General features: G+C 36.6%; 1 protein-coding gene across 3 annotated transcripts in view; it reads right to left on the bottom strand.

The window, feature by feature from the left end:
• The window catches only part of SRPK2 (SRSF protein kinase 2), a 248,378-nt gene that overhangs the window by 131,562 nt on the left and 93,888 nt on the right, over positions 1-22,928 (bottom strand). The window contains exon 1 of one of the 3 annotated variants that reach the window (XM_063098773.1): positions 4,172-4,399. The exons of the other annotated variants lie outside the window; for them this stretch is intronic. Coding sequence (XP_062954843.1) covers positions 4,172-4,209 — 38 coding nt within the window. The 5' untranslated portion in view covers positions 4,210-4,399. Of the gene's footprint in view, positions 1-4,171; positions 4,400-22,928 lie in introns of those variants that run through there. 3 annotated transcript variants of the gene reach the window in all.

Genomic DNA, 22,928 nt, shown 5'->3' with positions numbered 1-22,928 from the left:
AAATATAAAGAGCCTAAAACTTCTAAAAGTACATCTAGCAGAAAATCTTAGTGACCCTAGGCTTGGCAAAGATTTTAGGTACAACACACAAAGCATAAACTAAAAAAAAAAGGGTGGGGGGATCGATAAGCTGGATTTCATAATGATCTACAGTCTGTGCTCTTTCCCATACATATTTTCAAAAAAATTAATAAAAATTAAATAAAAACCAAAAAAACACAAGAAATGAGTGGAGAGAAGACAACACAGTCAACCACTCTGACATTTCATCCCATCATTTAGGGAAAAAAAACATCTCAAATACATCTATCTTGCAAGGAGAGAAACAAAGCCAGTGGTGGCAGAGTGGGGATTGGAACGGGTTCGGGGGTTTTCATTGAAGAGAGAATCTTGGGCTCTCCTCCCATAACTACTCTTAATTCACCACACAGACATGGAGGAAAATATATTCAACATAAGAGCAAATAAAAGACACCTTGGTCCTGGATCCTTTTCTCTCCAATATCCTTTACTTACTTCCTCTTCATCTGGTTCCTTCCTTATTTTTAAATGTTCTCCCTTCCATTCTCCTTATTCATCCAGGCTTCTCTTTTTGCTTACTGCAGCCACAACATCATTATCATATGCCCTTTTTCTCTTCTCTTAAAAGTCCCCAAAATAAGAAAAGGAATTAAAATACACACACAAAAACAGCACAGGTTTTTTAAGTATCTGAAATGTCCTTATACTGGGGGAGGGACAACATACAATCTCTAGTACTTCTTACTACTCCTGCTTATACAGCATTGGTATAACATAGGCCACAGCATAGATATTATAATGACACTTTCTCCCTCTCCTGAGCAAGGCAGCTAGCAATTTGTAAAGTCAGTATTTACTAGCTATCTGGGATGCTAACAATCAAGACCTGTATTTCTAATCCATTCCAGTACAAGTTTAACTACCCCTTTTTAACACTAAAAAAAAGTAAAAACAAAAAAACATGCAAATGAAAAGTAATGATCCTTTTAGTATTTGTTCCCTGAGAAAATGCAAACCTATATGGCACTTTTATCTAGTTCTTAACTTTTAATTGATTGTGAACTTTACTCACCCCAGAGACTCCTCACACTCAGGCCTCCCTGGGTTCAGCCTAGGTGGATTGGGAATCATAGCTCCGAGCACTCTGGCTCAACTATTCTTTACTGATTAAGAATTGTACAATTTTGCTACATGAGTAACAATCTTGTTACTGGAGAAGTAGCAATGGAGTTCAACAAAAATTTTAGTACAGCAAAATGCCTCTGTTCACCCAGGATCTTTCTGGGATGACTTGTCAAAGAGTCCCCCCAACAGCCATTCCTTCTATACATGTACGTGCACACATTCATATTCTCATTCTCTCTACTTCTCCTCCCTTCCTCCCTTCTCTCTACAAAGCACTTAGAACTGGTATCTGGACTGTTTAACAAATGATTACTATCTTTTTCTCTAGCGATTATGGTTGTTACTACTCCTCTTCCCCACCCACTCTACCCCATAATCCCAGGAGTGCTCTAGCTAAGAAAGGGCAAGAAAAAGAAAGAATAACTTGAAAACCTAGATTTTCAATTAAATATTCAGTTTATTTTATTACATTAAATGGGAGTAGATCAGAAGTAAAACTGTGCCTGGCACCATCTCTACCATGTTTAAGATGAGTACATCCATTCATTCAACAAGAACTCAACTAAAAAAAGAAAATACTTGTAGTATGATTTACTCTTAAAATCTCTTGCAGCTGCTATGTCTGTTTCTCCACTCACTTCTCTGAAATACTGAAAGATCATTCTATACAGCACGAACAAAATCAGTTGTGGTGAATGACAACTTTGGTTTCTCACAACCAAGTAGCTTCTCCTCTCTTTAAGGAAAGAGGCGGAGTTTCTTCATTCTTCCTACCAGCAGATACATGGGAACACTGACTGTATGTAAATTCCAAATATCTTAAAGACTTAGACTACCATGACTCAAACCACTAACTTTCATTAAAGGAAAAAAAGTCAAAGCAAAGACTTCCAAAATGTAGGTGGCTGGTGAATTGAAGAATGTGATAGTAATGCTACGTGATACTATAAGGTATTAAATTCCTGGACAGGATATACTGTTACCGGGCCATGATTTTTTTTTTAAACTTCAGATTCTTATTTTTCAAGTTCTTTCAAATAAATTAAAAAGAAAATGATTTGACTCTTCATTACCATATGACTTTTAATAAAGAAGAGGGAAAAAACCAGTATCTTCTATTTTTAATATACTTCCATTAATGAAATAAAACTTCTATGTTTGCAAACTGCTGGCTGATCCATAAGCTACATTTGTAACTCATTAAGTCAGGACATCAAAACTGCCAAACATATTTCGAAGCACCCCCCAAAATAATAATAAACAAATAAAGCAGTCTCTGGTAAAACTGTGTATAAAGTTATCATAAGCACAGTGGCTGACTGCTAAACTCTAAAATCATGGACCACATGTCCTCCCTTTCCTTCAAATAACCAGAAGAGTCTAAATAAATAACTAATGAACAAATAAAATCACCAAAATTTTTTAGTATATCTTTCCTTACAGAATATATTTTAACCAGAAAAATCTCACCCATTCCTAACTTGTTTCTCAATAATATTCATCCACTCTGTTTAACCCTCAATTTATCAACACAGAATTTGTGATACTCCAAAAAGCTAACATAATTATTACTGTCATCTCATTAAGTATGTTCTTCCTAATACCGAACTCTAATATTATAGTTGACATCTGGACCATTCACTATTTACACCACCACCTTCCTCTCCCCTTCCCATCACCACCATTTTACTGGCAGAATATTCACAAGCTGAAGACTGTTTTTCATCTCGGCAAACAGAATGCTTAAAATCAAATGGCTAACCACAAACCAGAAGTTAGAGGCTACATAAAAATAAACACAAAAGGGCCCAAATTCTTCTAGTTTCAATCTCTAAGGAAAGCTGTAACATATCTTTATTTGTAATGCCCTAAGTTATAGCCAGAAGCTTTTCACCTAATTATACTAATAAATCAACTTAACATGATCATTTTACCATCAGATCATGTCCTTCATATACTAGTGTACTTAATAAAATCCATTTTATCATGGTAGTTTCACCAACTCATATTTTTTCAGTGTTTTTCTTTATCTTTCCTTAACTACAAAATTCATATAATATTTTCCTAAATATTAAATATATGAACAAAAAAGATAACCCCAGAAACCAACCCCCCAAAAAGATAAATCAACGTACCTTAAGTAGAAAATGTTAACATTAAGTAAAAATTACTAGGTAACCAAGAGAAAGGTAAGTAACAGCTGTATGTTTAAGAACCTCAATTTGGAACATGTAGTATACATAATTTTGGTAAACAGAAGTGGACACAATATCTACAAATCAAAATAGGCAACTGTAGCCTCATTTCTGACTTTAGATAACAACATCTTAATTCTGTTTATTAAGGCAAAATAGTCATTTTAATAAAATATCTTCTTACAGGTATAATCATATGATTGACAGATAGAATAATTGCTTTAAAAATACTTCTGAGTCATTTTGTCCTTACCTGCAGGCATGAACCATTACTGCATGCAGTGACTGTTCCATTTCCTAGCACAGACTTGAAGAAGCATCATATCTGTCTTTCAGAATGTGACTAATCTGTGGGTTTGCAATTCCTAAGCTATTTACAAATGGCACTCCCTTTCTCATAAGAAAATATTTATTACAACCAAAAATCAAGTATTTTTAACCTAGACCTTACAAATAACCTTGGTAATTCTGTGTAGCAGTAACCTCAAAATATAAAAATTTAACAGTAGTATTTCCTTAAAGCAAGATTTTTGTTTGTTTTTTGGCTAAATTATTTTTTAAAGCTTTCAGCAGCTGTCACACATGAACCAGCGATCTGCTGTGTTATGCTGTGCATGCTGCAGCTGATTAGGTTTCACTATTTTTTTAAAAATCAATTACCCTTCGCAAAAGCAGAACAGCTTGCCCAAATACACATCTTCAATACAGCACAATACCAGCATGCAGAACAATACGTTATACAGCAAACTTGATGAGAAAAAAAATATGTCCTGGTTTGTTTCTTAGCAATGCTACACCATTAATTGTTCATGCAAGAGATGTAGCTGTACCTTTCTGAAGAGGACGACTTCTCAGAGTTAACTGACATCAGCAGCTCAATCTTCTGCTTGATTTCTGGAAAAATCAGAAAATATTCACAACCAAGATTGCCTGCCCTTGCTTTCAAGCCTTATATCAAGAGATTTTTCTTCTCTAATCCCTTTTGTTCAGAATGAGGCCACAAGATTCGCAGTACTTCTGTTAGGACTGGGATTCAATGGTGCTATAAAGGGAAAAAGCTCCAGAGGCATCAGGCCTTGCTAAACTATGCACATGACTGTTTATGAAAGCAGGAAGTACCATTTCTTTTAAGCAGAGGGGTGTTTTCTTTTTTAAGGTAGAACTAGCATGGCTCTACAAGAAGATTTTAAATTCACCAAATTAAAATACAAACAAGAACTGCTAATGTCTGAATTCAATATACTAGATAATTCGAGAAGCCTCAATAATTATGTTACAGGCTATAATGAACAGATATGCAACCCTTAGCTGCTTCTATTTCACTAGCCCTAAAAAATATGGCTCAGTGAATCATTTTTGTCACTTAAGAATGAAAAATTAAACCAGAACCCCAATTTATGGATTAACATTTCTTAACCTTTGTTATAATTTCTTGATTATTTTCATTAATGATATATTTAGTATCTAGTCCCTAACTCCTTTTAAAAATACTTATTTTATACCTTAATTTCCCCCTCCTCCTTCGCAGTACAGTACAAGTGAACAGCAACACCCAGTTATCGAGCAGAGATAATATACTTGGTCCTTTTAGGAAAGGACTGACAATGCCATATACCACAGATATGTAAGCACCAGTTCAATTTAATTAAAAGATAATTGCTGATACTGATTTGGAAAGGATATAACAGACTAAAAGGGAAGGAAGAGTGAAAATAAGAGTGAGAAGCAGAAGATTAAAAAAAAACAAAACCCTAACATTTCCTTTAAAATACCAATGACTGACCTAAAGCACATAATTTTAAGTGAATAAAATTGACTTGGTCCTCTTACCCAGACTATTCCACGTGTAAAGCTGTTTTCCTATTCCTAACAAGTATTTCCAACTGAATTTTAAAAATTAAAGTATGCTTTCTTAATAAAAAGTTCACATACTAAAAACAAACAGTACCACTGAAATGCTATAAACACTCTCAGGATTTCAATGTAGACCTCAATAGTTTTGTTTCTTATTTTTTAGGGGTAAAACAAATTTCAATTTTTAGAAATGTTGACTACAGAAATCAAAGTGAAGTGGAATATGAAAAGATGTGAAGGAAAAGGAATAAAAATCAGTTGCATAAAATACAGCAGACCTGTACAGAAATATCCTCTCCATGTTGTTAAAATAAAAGTTTTCCCAAATTGTTTAAGCTTATGGCCAAGGGGCACTATAAAACCAGCATGAATATCTGATGAAAGAACAGAATCTACCACAGGCAATGGCCAAACTGCCTAACCACTGGGAAGAGCACTGAGCACAGTGGCTACATGGGATAACAATGAGGAAACTTACCTTGAGGATTCTTCAGTGGATCACAGAGCCGGGCACACGGTGCCACAGTGAACACTCAGTAATGTCCTCCCCCACCCAACTCCAGATTTTTAAAAAGTGAAGGCTCTGCCTTGGATTTAAAAGCAGGCTCCTCCATCATTTTTAATAGTCATATGACGTTGGGGGAAATTACTTAAACTCTCTAAAGCCTCTATCTCCTCTCCTGTAAAATGGGGGTAATAATTCCTACTTGAAACAGGCTGTTGTGAGGATTTAATAAAATAATCTATGGAAGTCAAGGAGTATTGTGCTTGGCATGTGGTAAGCCCTCCCTGCCTACTGCTACATAGTGCCTAGCAAAAGATAGTAATCCCTCAATAAATATCTACTGAATGAGTTAACGAAATATACAAGGTCTGTCCAATTTTAAACAGCTTTTCCACAGTTTAAATCCACCTTCTCCCTCATGAACCTCAACATCCACCTTTCTATCACTACAGTGTTTTCTAGAGATTTATTCTCAGTTTATCAACTAGCTGCTTCAGAAATGAGACAACACTTGAATCCATCTTCCTGACAATTTTTTAGTCCAAAAAGAAAGTTCACACTTCAATACATCTACATAAAATGAGTGCACTTAAGATAAAAAATGCCCAAGATTAAACTACGCAGCTCTAATGAAGCTCATCCCCATCTTGTAAACACTGCAAAGAAAAGTTCAAGCTATAAACCATTTTCTGGCTGGTAACCTTGGGAGCTCCAAACCAAACAGGATTCTAATAACACATGGAAGGTTTTCCAACATCATTTTCACATTTTTTCCAAACCTTCAGATTTGTTAATAGCTCCAGAAGGAATAAAAGGCTCAGGAATGTTCATAAATACTATGTTTCTATTGTATCCTTTGAGGCCCAGGTATTTCATCTATGCTACTGTCTACTCCTTCTTAACCATACCATCCACGGCTCTCCCCACATTAATTAAGAATTCCAGAAGCCATTTCATTAACTTCCATTCCACCACAACACCTGCCATAATCCTTGGGGACTTTGATGTCCATACTGATAGGACCTCATAAAACCCTTGCCTAAGGACCTTGGCCTCCTTAATCCATACTCTCTTGAACCTGAGTCATATACTCCCATGACCACACTTAGGATACTCTCTTTACACACTATAAATATTTTCTCCCAATCAGTGAGTTGTTTTTAAATTTTATTCAGTTACTTCAGGGTAGCAGTACACTTTATTTTTCTGCAATTAAGTCAACCAATCTTTTCTTTTATAAATTCTGATCTTCTTGCTCAACATAAAAAGGCCTTCCCCACACCAAAATTTTTTAAATCTTCATCTTATTTTCCTGTATACGCTTCATAATAGTATTCTGCATGTAGATCTTGGACTCTCCTAGAATTTATTTTGGTCTATGAATGATATAGAGATCGAGTCTGCTTTTATAAGTCACATTTTAAAACTCTACATCCAGAGCTGTGTGGCAATTAAGATGGTGGAATAGATGGTCTCCAGTGTCACTCTCCCCCATAATCAACCAATTTACAGCTATTAAAAAGCAAAGACTGCCAACGGGGACCACTGGAGCTCCAGGGAAGAGGAAGACAGACCCATGGAGTTTGTGAACATGGGAGAAGCCACAGCGAGAGGAAGAAGAAACTGTTCCACCTTTTCAAGTCCTGGCCGCTTCAGGGTCAGCACTGTGAAAGGCAGAAAGAAGCTACAGTACACAGAGCAGGAGCCAGCAAAAGCTGCAGCTCAACCCCTTGCGTGAAGTTGCCTGGAGTCTGCAGGGGAGAAGACGGCCTCGGAGCACCCCATACCAACATCCAGGCCAGCGAGTTCTGACAGGGTTCCAACACTGACAGGGTTCCCGTGGACCCACACAGGAGTGAGGGCCTCAGCCCACCAAAGAAAGGAAACACCCAGAAGTTGGTGAGTCATCCCTGGGGACTCATGAATGGCCCACCTTATGGGAAGCATTTAGAGTATGAGAGGGAAACTGGCCCACCAGGAAACCAACTAGGGTGCAGTGTGGACAGCTGATCTGCCTTCCAATCCACACAGGCCCACTCAGTGGAGACTGGTCAGGGCAACAGAACTGCAGGGGACACAGTGTGCTGGCAAGACTCAGTGCAGAATTTCCATATAGCCCTGGTGTATCTCACAACACCTGGAAGCGATTAAAGGGCCAATCATTAAAATCCAGTTTGTACAAAAAACCTTCCCCAGAGAATGAGTAGCAAACAGCAATTTGGTACAACCACAGAGCTCAAGTGCTGGTCCCCACAGAAAGCTCTCCCAATTTCAGAATTAACCAAAACCACAGACCAGAGACAAAGCTTAGATATTAACCAGTAAGGTATTAACAGCACCAAAGAACACCTATAAAACCTAAAAGAGGTAGCAGTCTCCTCAAATGCTCAAGCATCAACATAAAGACACAAAGATCAAGAAAGAACAGAGAAATATGGCACCAACAAAGAAAACAAATGAAGTACCAGCAACAGACCTACAGGAGCAGCAGATTTATAAAATATCTGACAGACAATTCAGAATAACCCTCTTAAGGATGTTCAGGGATTTACAAGAAAATACAGATAGAAAATTAAATGACATCTGGAAAATAATCCAGGAGAATTGGAAACTTTACAAAGGAACTGAATCAATGAAAAAAAAAAAAAAAACCCAACAACAAATAGAAATTCTAGAAATAAAGAATACTGAAGAACTGAAAACCTTGACAGAAACCTCCAACAGCAGACTTAATCAAACAAGAAAAGATCAGTGAGCTCAAAGATAAAATACATGAAATTATCAAATCAGAGGAGCAAAAAGAAAAAAGAATAAGAAAAATTGAAAAGAATACAGCAAGTTTAGGACTCCCTCAAGTGAAATAACTGCTGCATAACTGGCATAAGCCAGAAGAAGAGGAAAAGGGAAGAGACATAGAAAGCATATTCAAGAAAATAATGGCTGAAAATTTCCCAAATATGGAGAAAGACGACAGCATCCAGGAACAGGAAGCTCAGAGGCTGCCAGTCAAATTCACTCCAAGGAGGAACACCTCAAGGCACATCATAATCAAATTACCAAAAACCAAAGACAAAGAGAGAATACTGAAAGCAGCAAGAGAAAAGAAACACATAACATTCAACAGAACCCCAATATGTCTCTCCGCAGATTTCTCAGTAGAAACCCTACAGGACACAAGAGAATGGGATGATATATACAGGGTGCTGAAGAAAAAGACTGTCAGCCAAGAATTCTGTATCCAGCAAAACTAACCTTCAAATATGAAGGAGAAATAGTCATATCCACACAAATAAAAGCTAGTGTTTTATCAACACTAGACCTGAATTACAAGAAAAGCTAAAGCGAGTGCCTAAATCTGAAAGAAGATGATGCTAAAGAGCAGCAAGAAAACATTTGAGGGTACATAATTCATTAGTAAAGTAATTTCACAGACAACCTCAGAATACTCCAATGTCATAAGGGTGGTGAATAAACCTCTTACATCTTTATTATGAAGACTAAAGGACAAAACTAACAAGACACTAACATATACAACAGCCATGTAAGAGATAGACAATATTAAAAGATGTGACTTAAAACCACAAAATGTCAAAAACTGGGGGAATGATGCCAAAACATACAGTTGGCTTTGGGGTTTTTTTTTCTTAGATATCAAAACTGTTATTAGAATAAAACAATGTTGTAACTATAACATTTTTTTTGTATGCCTCATGGTAACCAAAACACAAAAACTCATAAGAGACATACTAAAAGTAAACAGTGAGAAAGCAAAATACACTGCTAGAGAAAACCACTCAATCACAAATGAAGACAGGCATTCATATGTGGAATCGGGGGGGGGGAGTGGTTCTCACAGAAGTAGAGAGTAGAATAATGGTTACCAAAAGCCAGAGGGGAGGAGAAATAGTGGACTACCAGGTACCAAACTATGCACTATCTACCCTAAGTGAATCAATATGTAATACATGCAGGTATTGAAACAACACACTGTACTCCACAAATATGGAGTGCAAGTAAATGTTAAATAAATAAATAGATAAATAAATGAATGAAAGATAAATAAATGAATGAATGAATGAATGAATGAATGAATAAATAAATAAATAAACAAATAAAACTACATCCCACTCCACCCCCACTCATCTAACGTGACTCTCTTCTCTACCACTCCTTGGTTCTTCCAAAGCAGCAGACTTACAACTTTGTAATATTATATTAATTCGAACATCCACTGTCTCCATTTATACATTTAGGTCAATGAGTGTAACAAAAAGACCATCAATATGATTATTTAATAGTTTCCCTGCAAGTCACACCTGTATTCCCTTACGTAATCTGTCCACCACACTGCTACATTTAACTAGTGCTTGAAAAATGTGTGACAGTACACTGCTCCATCTATCTCTCACAGCCTTTAATTAATCTTTTGCCTTCTGCCCTCATGATCCCAGTCCTACTCCCATCTAAAGACCACATTTCCTTATTTCACACAGAAAATAAGCAAGTGGTTCCTGTATAGTTTGAATAAATATTTCACGTAATGGTTAATTTGATTTTTAGTCATAATTTTAATTTCCGAATAACATTATAGGAGGACATAAATTTTCCGTCCCCCCCCCCAATGTTTTTATGATTCTCCTCCTAACTCTGAGTCGTCTGTGGCATCATCTTCTTCCATCCATCCCCTTAAATGTTGGTGATACCTATAGGACCCTTCACTGACCCTTCTCTATCTACACCTTTGACATCAACAACTATAACGGCACTGATGATGACTGCATCTGAATTTCCAGACCAATACGCTCTCCTGCAACCCAGAACCATATATCCTCCGACCTCCACCAGATATTGTTACCTATGTAGTTATATAATGCCTGGAACCTAATCTCTAAAACTGAACTCATCAACTTCTCAACTTCATGTCCCCTTTTACAGTTTTTATCTCAGAAAACACCAGCACTATGGCCCTGCCAAGCGAGACATTTTTGAGGAATCTCAGAATAGTCCCCCTGTTTCATTTGGGATATGATTCCCACCATTCTCCTTACTATCTTTTGCTCCAGAAATGCTGAACTCTATTCCATGTGGTTCCCCAAATACACTGTGCTTTTTTGCACCACTCAATCTTTTCTTGTACGGTTTCCTTTCCCTGGAATGCCACTGTCCAGTTTGTCTCCCTTGTACACCCAACTTACTTTCTAATCTCAGCCCCAAATGTTATCTCCTCCCAGATATCATCTTAGACAGAATTAAGTTCACCTCCTCTACCTCTCTAAATATTGCATACACTTGCATAACAGAATTACTAAAATACAAAGGTACTTCAAAAAGTTCGTGGAAAAGTAGAATTAAAAGATAATACAAATTTTTCCATGAACTTTCTGAAGTGCCCTGGTATACAAATTACTTATTTGACTCCCCATGAGACTTTCTTAGGGACAGAGACCTAAATTTTCACATCAATTCACAGAGAGCTTGGCATATCACAGACACAGATTTGTTGATACCTTCATAGTCGTCTTAGTCTGTTCTAGTCAATCTAATTAAAGTTACAACCTAGCTAAGTTAATTTCCTTATTCATAAACATACATTTCCAGATACAATTAATCAGAGATCCAAACAATTTTAGAGCTAGAAGTATCCTCAGAGATCACCACATAGCGGAACCACTTGAATTTATAAGGAAGAAATTTGAGGGGAAAAAAGATAAACTGGAGGCAATTGCATTCTTCACCTTCTCCAAAAGATTATTGCTTCTGAGACTCATAGTTAATTTCAAAGAACCCTAGCAACCCAAACAGGACATTTCAGTCTTAGTTTAACTCAGCTTTTAAAATGCTATTTTCTCACATCTCCAATCAATTAAAATCATCATTACTAATCAGATTTCTTGATTAAAACAACTAGTTGGTCTGTGACATATTCTTATTCATCACCTTATATACCAAACAAACGTAAAACCCAAGTCACTAGGATTTCCCCACTTATTCTCTGGTATCCAACCTAGACCTTCCTCATGATACCCTTTTGTTCTCATTTTCACTCATACCCTAAAAAAGATACTCAAATTCCTTTTCAGTTAATGAACTCCTGTCTCTAACATTTTGTGTTCTACTCTAACATACTGAGGCTTAAGACTCCTAGATATGAGTCCAGATCTGAGCCAATCCCCAAGAAGCCTGACAAGGAGTAAGAGATTACCAATAACTAATGTCAAAATAAAATCCAATAAAGGAGGTGCTTCAAAGATGCAGACAACCATGGAGAGAACTAGGGCAGCCCTGAGTCCACCTAGGGTCTTAAGAGTGACGGAAAGGTAACACAAGAGTGCCAAAGACATGATATGCTCCTTTGTCATTCAGAGCACTCAACAAGCATGAGGACCCTGAATTTCAAGACAGGGAAATTTTAAAAGACAGTATCTGGGCAGACAGTTTTACCTAAATCCTTAGACCTGTATCCTTTTCCCATGGGCATTATTCCAGCAAATTTAATAAATTTCCTTTTACTTGTCAAATTCTTTACGAAATCATACACAAAGCTGATTTTATTTGGTGTGTACATAAGAATTTTTTAAAAATTAATTACTGCCTTATATTTATGTGGAGCCAAATACGTGTTGAGGTTACCTCAGATGATAGGGTAGTAATGCAAGAATACATCTAGAAGTTAAACAGGGAAATGCCTCAGCAGGCCTCAGAACCAGAATCTTTTCCAGAAGGCAGGGCAGCTTTCAAAACTCAGTTTATGTTACCAGGTGCTCAGTGGGATTGTTCTCCACCCCAGCACCCCACCATTGTGGGGTCTCTTGGGCTCTCTGGCCCCAATTCCATTCCTTCTGTCACTACCATTAACTGCCTCTCCTCTCTATTTCACATGTTCACAGATTCTACAGCCTCAGGATGCACACCTGCGGCCTCTTTTCTTGGTGTCTCCAACTTAGGCCTGTGACTATCTTTAAAGGACTCTCAATGAAACAAAAGGCCTGCAGAGGCTTTTCTGGTTCAGGTGTCAATCTCTGATACTACCATCTGAAGCCAAGTATTAAAGTCCTGACTTAAAACGAAGGAGACTGACACATAAGGGATCACTCACAAAGGTGCAGGAGTCAAGTGAGTCCCCAGAGACAGCCAGGAAGGTTGATGATTAAATGACCAACATCTTGAAAGGCCAGTCTAGCCTAAAAAGGGACTCCTTGTTATCCCAATGTTCATTATTTAAATGAATTATTTAAAAAGCAAAAATTGTGCACACAGAAAAATAATCATTAATGTACTGAGCATTCCAACAACTGTTCCTGATTCTCACTAGCTTCTATCCCCACCCATCAAAACCCTTCTTAGTCAGTCTCTAATTGATAGTCATACAGTCCAACAATTCAGTAAAATGCAAAACTAGAATAAAGTGAAAACTGAAAATCTGCAAAAGATGCAACATTTGACAAAGTTGATAGAAGATACTAAAGAAATACCAGGCAAAACCACTGATAAATAAGGATATAGCAGAAGTTAGGAAGGTTAATAATTGAAGAGAGAAATCAACAAGAACAATAATATGCTAAGTAAGTGCCTCAGGAATTATAATTATTTGATTATCAGAGACTGAAAGAGGGAAAATAATAAAACCCTTAAATAATTTGCAAAACCGCTCTTCATTATAATTTCATTATAACCTAAAAGATGTTCAATCATGCTATTTTTTAACTTAATATGGAAATGTATGCCAAACACAATCAACACTTAATACATTCTTTGTTCATTCTAAAAATCACTGCATATTTTTCAGTTACAACTTAAACTTTGTTAAATAAACTAAGCTTACTTGCAGACTTCAATTTCATTTTTCACGATAAAGTCCCAATTTCACCCTTTCCTTAAAAGTAGGCCTTTTCCCAGTATCAACTTACCTCCTATACTTCCAAAACTGGGTTATCTGTGTTCCTGAACATGGTTCAGTTCCAACCAATTATAATGTGTTCACTCCAAACTCTACAATGGGGCGGAGGCAGGGAGTAGGGAAGAGTGGAGGAGGAGGAGGAGGAGGAGAAGGAGGTAGTCTCAGGCTGGTCAGGTTTCTGATTTAGAATTTCCAAGGTAGCTACTGCTGCCATTTATCAGAATGTTCACTTACTAGGGGAAATGTTTTTCTTTCTGTCACTTTTTGAATGATTTATAACCCAAGAGAAATGCTAGTTTAAAAGGAAAGGTTTGCTTTTGATTTCCAAATTCTAGCAAGAAAAGTGAGTCAGCCCCCCCCCCCCGGGATCCCTAACCCCCCAGTACCCACGAAGATGTGACACAAAGCAAGTGGAAAGGCAGAGTAAGACCGCTGCTTGGGCTGTTTGCACAGTCCAGGACCCCAGATCACCCAGCCTAAACGCTGTATGGGATACGTTAAAACTTCACAGTTCATCAGACAGCATTTGTTACTGGTGTTTTGGTGCTGTGGAATTTCAGGAACAACTAAATACAAAAGTGAATTAAGGTGTGAAAATATCCATGTTTAAATAAATCCCTAATTTTATTAGCCCCACCATCACTGCCCTCTATTAGCAATGAAATGTAACGAAACTGATCCCTGAAAATTGTCTTACACGTTTCTCACCACAGCAAAGCATCATTAATAGTTAATCCAACTTCTCAACAGATCAAAGGCACTCTTACCCAGGCTCTGCTGGGGAGACAGAAGTAGCAGCACAGTTCTTAGATAACTGTGAGCTGTTACACTCAAGGTGATATCCAATGCTCTGTTCACCATAAGGCCAAGTTTTAAAGCCTTTTCTGTATTACTCTTAGAAAATAAATATCATTTGTATGTTTTTCTGATACAATATACAAATTTAGAAATTACATCACAGAATAATATTGAGAAAAAGGAAGTACTTTCAAAATCCTAACTTAGAGATAGTTTTTTTCACACTAGATATTAACAGACAAGTGAAACTACTTGGTTCTCTAACATTGTAACTCACAAAGTCATAAATTAGGACATTTTACTTTTATTTACAATTTCGGCATATTAAGGACTGGTGAGGCAATGAATGCCTGCTTACCATCTCCTCTGGTAAGCCAAGGCCCACCACCCAACCATCTCAAAAAGAAACTTCACTATGGTAAGAGGTGACAAAATTAATGTACAAGGCTATTTACATGTATAAGAAAACAAGTTATAATAAAATAAGCTTCTTTATAAAGTATAAGGAGGAATTAATTCCCCTAGCTCCCAAATGACATTACTTTCGAACCTTAAGAACTGAAATTGATGAGGGATGGTCTTTAATTTTTCATCCTTCCACATTTTTCCAGCACCAGTAGGAACCGAGCTAGACGCTAATCAGCGTAAGGGGTGAAGATTGTCACAAAAATACAAAAGGTAAAATTCCTTTCTTCACAGTGTTCACAGCCTAATATTTAACATTTCACTTGAACTGTCAGACTTACTTAGGCCCTTTATATGAATAAACTCATTTAATCTCACAAAAAGTGGAGAAAGTAGGTACTTAATATAATTTCCACTTAACATACATGGAAACTAAGGCTCTGAAAGTTGAAGCAATTTATTCAAGATTCATTTACAACAGCATCAAAAAGAAAAAAATACTTAGGAATAAACTTAAACAAGAAAGTATAAGACTTGTACACAGAAAACTACGAAACATTGTTGAAAGAAATTAAAGACTTAAATAAATGGAAAGATATCCTGTGTTCATGCAATGGACGACTTAATATTGTTAAGATGACAATACTCCCAAAATTGATATACAGATTCAATACAATCCCTAACAAAATTCTAACTGCCTGTTTTGCAGAAATGAACAAGATGACCCTAAAAATTCATATGAAAATGCAAGCGACACACAATGGCAAAAACAATCTTAAAAAAAGAACAAAGTTGAGGACTCATACTTACTAACTTTAAAACTTACTACAAAGCTACAGTAATCAAAGGAAGTGCAAACTGGCCTAAGAATGAATATTTAAATCAATGGAATAGAAGTGAAAGTCCAGAAATAAACCCTCCATTACAGTCAACTGATTTCTGATAAGGGTACCAAGACCATTCAATGGGAAAATAATAGTCTTTTCAATAAATGGTGTAAGACAACTGGATGTCCACATGCAAAAGAATAAAGCTGGACTCCTACACCTCACACCATATACAAAAATTAACTCAAAGCAGATCAAAGACCTAAATATAAGGGCTAAAATTATAAAACCCTTAGAGATATAGGTGTAAATATTCGTGACCTTGGATTAGGTTACCGTTTCTTACATATAACATGAAAAGCGCAAGGAACAAAGGACTAAACAGATAAACTGAACATCATAAAAAGTAAAAACTTTTGTGCAAAGGACATTACCAAGAAAGTAAAAAGAAAATCCACAGAATAGAAGAAAGTATTTGGAAATCATGTATCTAAGGGACTAGCATTCAGAATATATAAAGATCTCTTACAACTCAATTAAAAAAAAAAAAAAACACCAACAACCCAATTAAAAGTGGGCAAAGGATTTTAATAGACATTTCCCCAAAGAAAAAATACAAATGGTCAATAAGCACATGAAAACGTGCTCTACATCATTTGTCATCAGGGAAACGTGAATCAAAACAGCAACTAAATACCACTTTCACAACCACCAGGATGGCCATAATCAAAAAGACAGCAATAACTAGTACTGGCAAGGACAGAGAATTTGAAGCCTTTATGCATGGCTGGTAGGAATGTAAAATGGTGCGGCTATTTTGGAAACAGTCCAGCAGTTCTTCCAAGAGTTACAACAAAGAGTTAGCATGTGACTCAACAATTCCACTTCTAGGTATATACCCAAGAGAACTGAAAACTTATGTTGATACTGTTCACAAAAAAAAAAACTTGTACACAAATGTTCACAGCAGTGTTATTCATAATAATCAGAAAGTGGAAACAATCCATATGTACACCAACTGATGAATGATAAACAAAATGTGGTATATCCATACATAAAAGGAATACCGTGCTAATACATGCTACCACAGGGATGAACCTTAAACACATTATGCTGAGTGAAAGAAGCCAGACACAAAACACATATTGTATGATTCCATGTATATGAAAGGCCAGAACAGCGAAATTCATAGAGACAGAAAACAGATTAGTGGTTGCGAGGGTCTGGGGCCAGATGGGGGATGGGGAGTGTCTGCTAACACATACAAGTTTCTTTATGAGGTGATGAAAATGTTCTGGAATTAGATAATGGTGATGGTGTTATACAACATTGTGAATATGATCACAAAAAAACTACTGAATTGTACACTTTAAAATAGTTTAAATGGTGACAAGTTATTTGAAAATTTTTCTCAATATTAAAAAAAGAAAGAAAGAAAAAGGCCCTGTACCAGCCAGCTGCAAAAAAGAAAAAAAGATTCCACAGCTAGTATGTTACCAGGCCAGGCAGTCTAGCTGCCCAAAGCCTAACGCCGCAGATGTGCTTCACAACGAGGAGACTGCCAGGAGGAAATGGTCAATCTCGCGGAGAAAGGAAATGGTCAGAGACAGCATTTGAGCTTAGTTGTGAAAGTTAAGATGACTTTCCCAGGGAAGAAAAGGAAGACTGAGCCTACTCCAAGCAAAAAACGGCACCAGCAAAGCTACAGAGAGAGCCTATCATGTGCACGTTCTGAGGTGTCGAGCTGGCAGGAGAGAAGTAGGTACTGGTAGGAAACGAAGCCAAAGGTACTGGCAAGGGCTTTCTGTGCCACACCTTCTGTGTCACACAAAAACTCCTGGCTTTACATAGGCAGAAATACAACCAACTATAAAGTCAAAACTAAAATAAGAGATTCAAAAAATGGATGAGATTTCAAAGCAAATTTTTAAAATCTTATGTCATACTGAAGGGGAAATATTAAACTTCAGGGAGCTATTTATAAGGCTTGTCAATTCACCACAATTCATTTTTTGTCTGTAAGCCCACACAGTATCCCTCAGGAACTTTGCCAATTATCACTTCTCTCATTTGTAAATCCTGAAATTCTCACCTCAAGCATCAGTTGTCCCTTATTTCTATAAAAATCTCTCACAGCAGCAACCAATAGTAAAGTCTACTTCCACGGCTTTGCTGCTTTATAAAACGTTACAAGGTATTGTATCACAAAAACAGTTCAGCAAAATAAACTGGGTCTACTTTATTCTTGTCTTGCTGTCTGTGGGGTTTCCTACCAATTACATGAACAGTAAATCTGAACAAGTTCTCCATTTTAATAAGCAAGAATCAACGTACAGGGCCTTAAACATACCAAGGACACAAAATATTCTTAGCTTTGATATATCAAAGTGATCTTGAATTAATATTCCAGAGTACAACATCTTCCTCTCTATCTTAAAGAAATGTATTGAGTTGCTGGTTTCCAATCACATAAAAACAATACTCTAAGCATAAAATATGCTTGAAGATTAAAAAAATTAGGATTAGTAACTGTATTTGTAATAAATAGAAACAATAATAACAATAGCTAACATTTCACACCAGTTACAACCCGTCAGGCATGCATGCTTCTATATTCTTTACATGTAATAACTCTCTTGATACTACCATATCTCTGTAAGATAAATATAATCAGTATCCCCATTTTACACATAGAGAAACTAAGGTATAGAAATACTAAATAACTTGCCCAGGTTCACAGAGCTACTACAGTAGGGGGGAGATCTGAACTCAGGCAAATGAATCTATGCATAGGGTCATAAAGACACTAAATGTCTCTACTTTCAAACGTCTTCAAACTTTTCAGTAATAAAAACCTTAAACACTCATTTACGGTTTTTTTTTTTTTCCCTTAATTTTATTTTCTCAATATACAATGTGGTTGATTATTGTGGCCCATTACCGAACCCTCCCTCCCTCCTCCCTCTCCCCCCTCGCTCCCAACAATGTTCTTACTGTTTGCTTGTCATATCAACTTCAAGGAATTATAGTTGTTATGTCTCCCCTCCCCCCCCCCGTTTTTGTGGGTGTGTGTGTGTGTGTCTGTGAATTTATTTATTTATTTTTAACTCCCACCAATAAGTGAGAACATGTGGTATTTCTCTTTCTGTGCCTGACTTGTTTCACTTAATATAATTCTCTCAAGGTCCATCCATGTTGTTGCAAATGACAGTATTTCATTCATTTTTATACCTGAGGAGTATTCCATTGTGTAGAAGATATACCACATTTTCCGTATCCACATTTGGGCTGGTTCCAACTCTTGGCTATTGTAAAGAGTGCTGCGATGAACATTGGGGAACAGGTATACCTTCGACTTGATGATTCCCATTCCTCTGGATATATTCCCAACAGTGGGATAGCTGGGTCATATGGCAGATCTAGCTGCAATTGTTTGAGGAACCTCCATACCATTTTCCATAGAGGCTGCACCATTTTGCAGTCCCACCAACAATGCATGAGAGTTCCTTTTTCTCCGCAACCTCGTCAGCATTTATCGTTCAGAGTCTTTTGGATTTTAGCCATCCTAACTGGGGTGAGATGGTATCTCAGTGTAGTTTTGATTTGCATTTCCTGGATGCTGAGTGATGTTGAGCATTTTTTCATATTTCTGTTGGCCATTTGTATATCTTCCTTAGAGAAATGCCTACTTAGCTCTTTTGCCCATTTTTTAATTGGGTTGCTTGTATTTTTCTTGTAAAGTTGTTTGAGTTCCTTGTATAATCTGGATATTAATCCTTTGTCAGATGTATATTTTGCAAATATTTTCTCCCACTCTGTTGGTTGTCTTTTAACTCTGTTAATTGTTTCTTTTGCTGTGCAGAAGCTTTTTAGTTTGATACAATCCCATTTGTTTATTTTTCCTTTGGTTGCCCGTGCTTTGGGGGTCGTATTCATGAAGTCTGTGTCCAGTCCTATTTCCTGAAGTGTTTCTCCTATGTTTTCTTTAAGAAGTTTTATTGTTTCAGGGTGTATATTTAATTCTTTAATCCATTTTGAGTTGACTTTAGTGTATGGTGAAAGGTGTGGGTCTACTTTCATTCTCCTGCATATGGATATCCAGTTCTCCCAGCACCATTTGCTGAAGAGGCAGTCTCTTCCCCAGTGTATAGGCTTGGTGCCTTTGTCAAAGATCAGATAGCTGTAGGTGTGTGGGTTGATTTCTGGATTCTCTATTCTATTCCATTGTCTGTTTTAATGCCAGTACCATACAGTTTTGGTTATTATACCTTTGTAGTATAGTTTGAAGTCAGGTAGTGTTATGCCTCCAGCTTTATTTTTTTTGCTCAGCATTGCTTTGGCTATGCGTGGTCTTTTGTTATTCCATATAAATGTCTGGATAGTTCTTTCCATTTCTGAGAAAAATGTCTTTGGAATTTTGATGGGGATTGCATTGAATTTGTATATCACTTTGGGTAGTATGGACATTTTCACTATGTTGATTCTTCCAATCCAAGAGCATGGGATATCTTTCTATCTTCTTGTATCCTCTCTAATTTCTCTCAGCAGTCGTTTGTAGTTCTCATTATAGAGATTTTTCACCTCCTTGGTTAACTCAATTCCTAAGTATTTTATTTTTTTGGTGGCTATTGTAAATGGGCAGGCTTTCTTGATTTCTCTTTCTCCATGTTCACTATTGGAGAATAGAAATCCTACTGATTTTTGTGTGTTGATTTTGTATTCTGCTACTGTGCTGAAGTCATTTATCAACTCCAAGAGTTTTTCTGATATATAGGATCATGTCATCTGCAAACAGGGACAGTTTGACTTTATCTTTTCCAATCTGGATGCCCTTTATTTCCTTCTCTTCTCTGATTGCTCTGGCTAGTACTTCCAACACTATGTTGAATAGGAGTGGTGAGAGTGGGCATCCTTGTCTAGTTCCTGTTCTTAAAGGAAAAGCTTTCAGCTTTTCCCCATTCAGGATGATATTGGCAGTGGGTTTGGCATATATGGCTTTAATTATGTTGAGATACTTTCCCTCTATACCTAACTTATAGAGGGTCTTTGTCATGAATGAGTGCTGAATTTTATCAAATGCTTTTTCAGCATCTATAGAGATGATCATATGGTCCTTGTGTTTGACTTTATTGATAAGGTGTATCACATTTATTGATTTGCGTATGTTGAACCAACCTTCCATCCCTGGGATGAATCCCACTTGATCGTGGTGAAGAATTTTACGTATGTGTTGCTGTATTCTGTTTGCTAGTATTTTAGTAAGGATTTTTGCATCTATATTCATCAAGGATATCAGCCTGTAGTTTTCTTTTTTGGTTATATCTTTGCCTAGTTTGGGTATCAGCATGATGTTTGCTTCATAGAAAGAGTTAGGGAGACTTGCGTCTGTTTCAATCTTTTGGAATAGTTTGTAAAGAATCAGTGTCAATTCCTCTTTGAATGTTTGGTAAAATTCTGCTGTGAATCCATCTGGTCCTGGGCTTTTCTTTGTTGGGAGCCTTCTGATAACAGCTTCAATCTCCTTTATTGTTATTGGTCTGTTCAAATTTTCTACTTCTTCATGGCTCAGTTTTGGGAGCTTGTGTGTGTCCAGAAATTTATCCATTTCCTCCAGATTTTCAAACTTGTTGGTGTATAGTTGTTTATAGTAGTCTTGAATGATTCCTTGTATTTCAGATGAATCAGTTGTAATATCGCCTTTTTCATTTCTAACTTTTGTTATTTGAATCTTCTCTCTTCTTTTTTTTGTTAGCCATGCTATTGGTTTGTCGATTTTATTTATCTTTTCAAAAAACCAACTTTTTGATTCATTGATCTTTTGTATTGTTTTTTGGGTTTCAATTTCATTCAGTTCTGCTCTGATCTTAATAACTGCTTTCCGTCTGCTAACTTTAGGTTTGGATTGTTCTTGTTTTTCTAGATCTTTAAGGTGAAGTGTTAGGTTGTTCACTTGCCATCTTTCCATTCTTCGGAGGTGAGCATTTAATGAAATAAATTTCCCCCTTAATACTGCTTTTGCAGTATCCCACAGGTTTTGGTATGATGTATCATTGTTTTCATTAGTTTCAATAAATTTTTTGATTTCCTGCTTGATTTCTTCTTGGACCCATATGTCATTAAGTAGAATGCTGTTTAATTTCCATGTGTTTGTATAGTTTCCAGAGTTTCGTTTGTTATTGATTTCTAGTTTTAATCCATTGTGGTCTGAGAAAATACATGGGATAATTCTAATTTTTTTGAATTTGTTGAGACTTGATTTGTGACCTAATATGTGATCTATCCTGGAGAATGATCCATGTGCTGATGAGAAGAAAGAATATTCTGAGGTTGTTGGATGGAATGTTCTGTAGATATCTGCCAATTCCAATTGGTCTAGAGTATTGTTTAGATCTTGTGTTTCTCTGCTGATTCTTTGCCTAGATGATCTGTCCAATATTCACAGTGGGGTGTTCAGGTCCCCTGGTATTATGGCATTAGTGTCTATTTCCTTCTTTAGGTCTAATAGAGTTTGTTTTATAAATCTGGCTGCTTCAACATTGGGTGCGTACATATTTATGATTGTTATGTCTTCTTGATTGATCAGTCCTTTTATCATTAAGTAGTGTCCCTCATTGTCTCTTTTTATGGTTTTTAGTTTAAAGTCTACTTTGTCAGATATAAGAATAGCTACTCCAGCTCGTTTTTCTTTTCTGTTTGCATGGTAAATCTTTTTCCATCTTTTCACTTACTCTATGTGAGTCTTTATGGGTGAGGTGGGTCTCTTGAAGGCAGCATATAGTTGGGTCCTCGTTTTTAATCCAGTCAGCCAGTCTGTGTCTTTTGATTGGGGAATTTAAGCCTTTTACATTAAGAGTTGTTATTGAAAGGTGTTGATTTATTCCTAGCATTTTGTTGATTGTTGTTTGGTTGTCTTAGGTGTCTTTTGTTCCTTGCTTTCTGATTTACTGTTTGGTTTCTGTGTTTGTTGGTTCCTTAGGTTGTAGATAGTCTTTTTGTTTGTTTGTTTTCTCTTCATGAATGCCATTTTTATTATACTAGTGGGTTTTGATTTTTCTTGGGTTTTTGTGGCAGTGTTAGTTATTTTTCAGGAACCAAACCCAGTACTCCCTTGAGGATTTCTTGTAAGGGTGGTCGTGTGGTGGTGAACTCCCTCAGTTTTTGTTTGTCTGAGAAATATACTATTTGCCCTTTTTTTCGGAAGGATAGCCTTACAGGGTAGAGTATTCTTGGCTGACAATCTCTGTGTTTTAGTATTTTGAATATATCATCCCATTCCTTTCTGGCTTTTAGGGTTTGTGATG

The sequence above is a fragment of the Cynocephalus volans genome, chromosome 6 (assembly GCF_027409185.1).
Source record: "Cynocephalus volans isolate mCynVol1 chromosome 6, mCynVol1.pri, whole genome shotgun sequence".
Taxonomy (NCBI): domain Eukaryota; kingdom Metazoa; phylum Chordata; class Mammalia; order Dermoptera; family Cynocephalidae; genus Cynocephalus; species Cynocephalus volans.
This window is presented reverse-complemented; position numbering and strand designations above follow the sequence as displayed.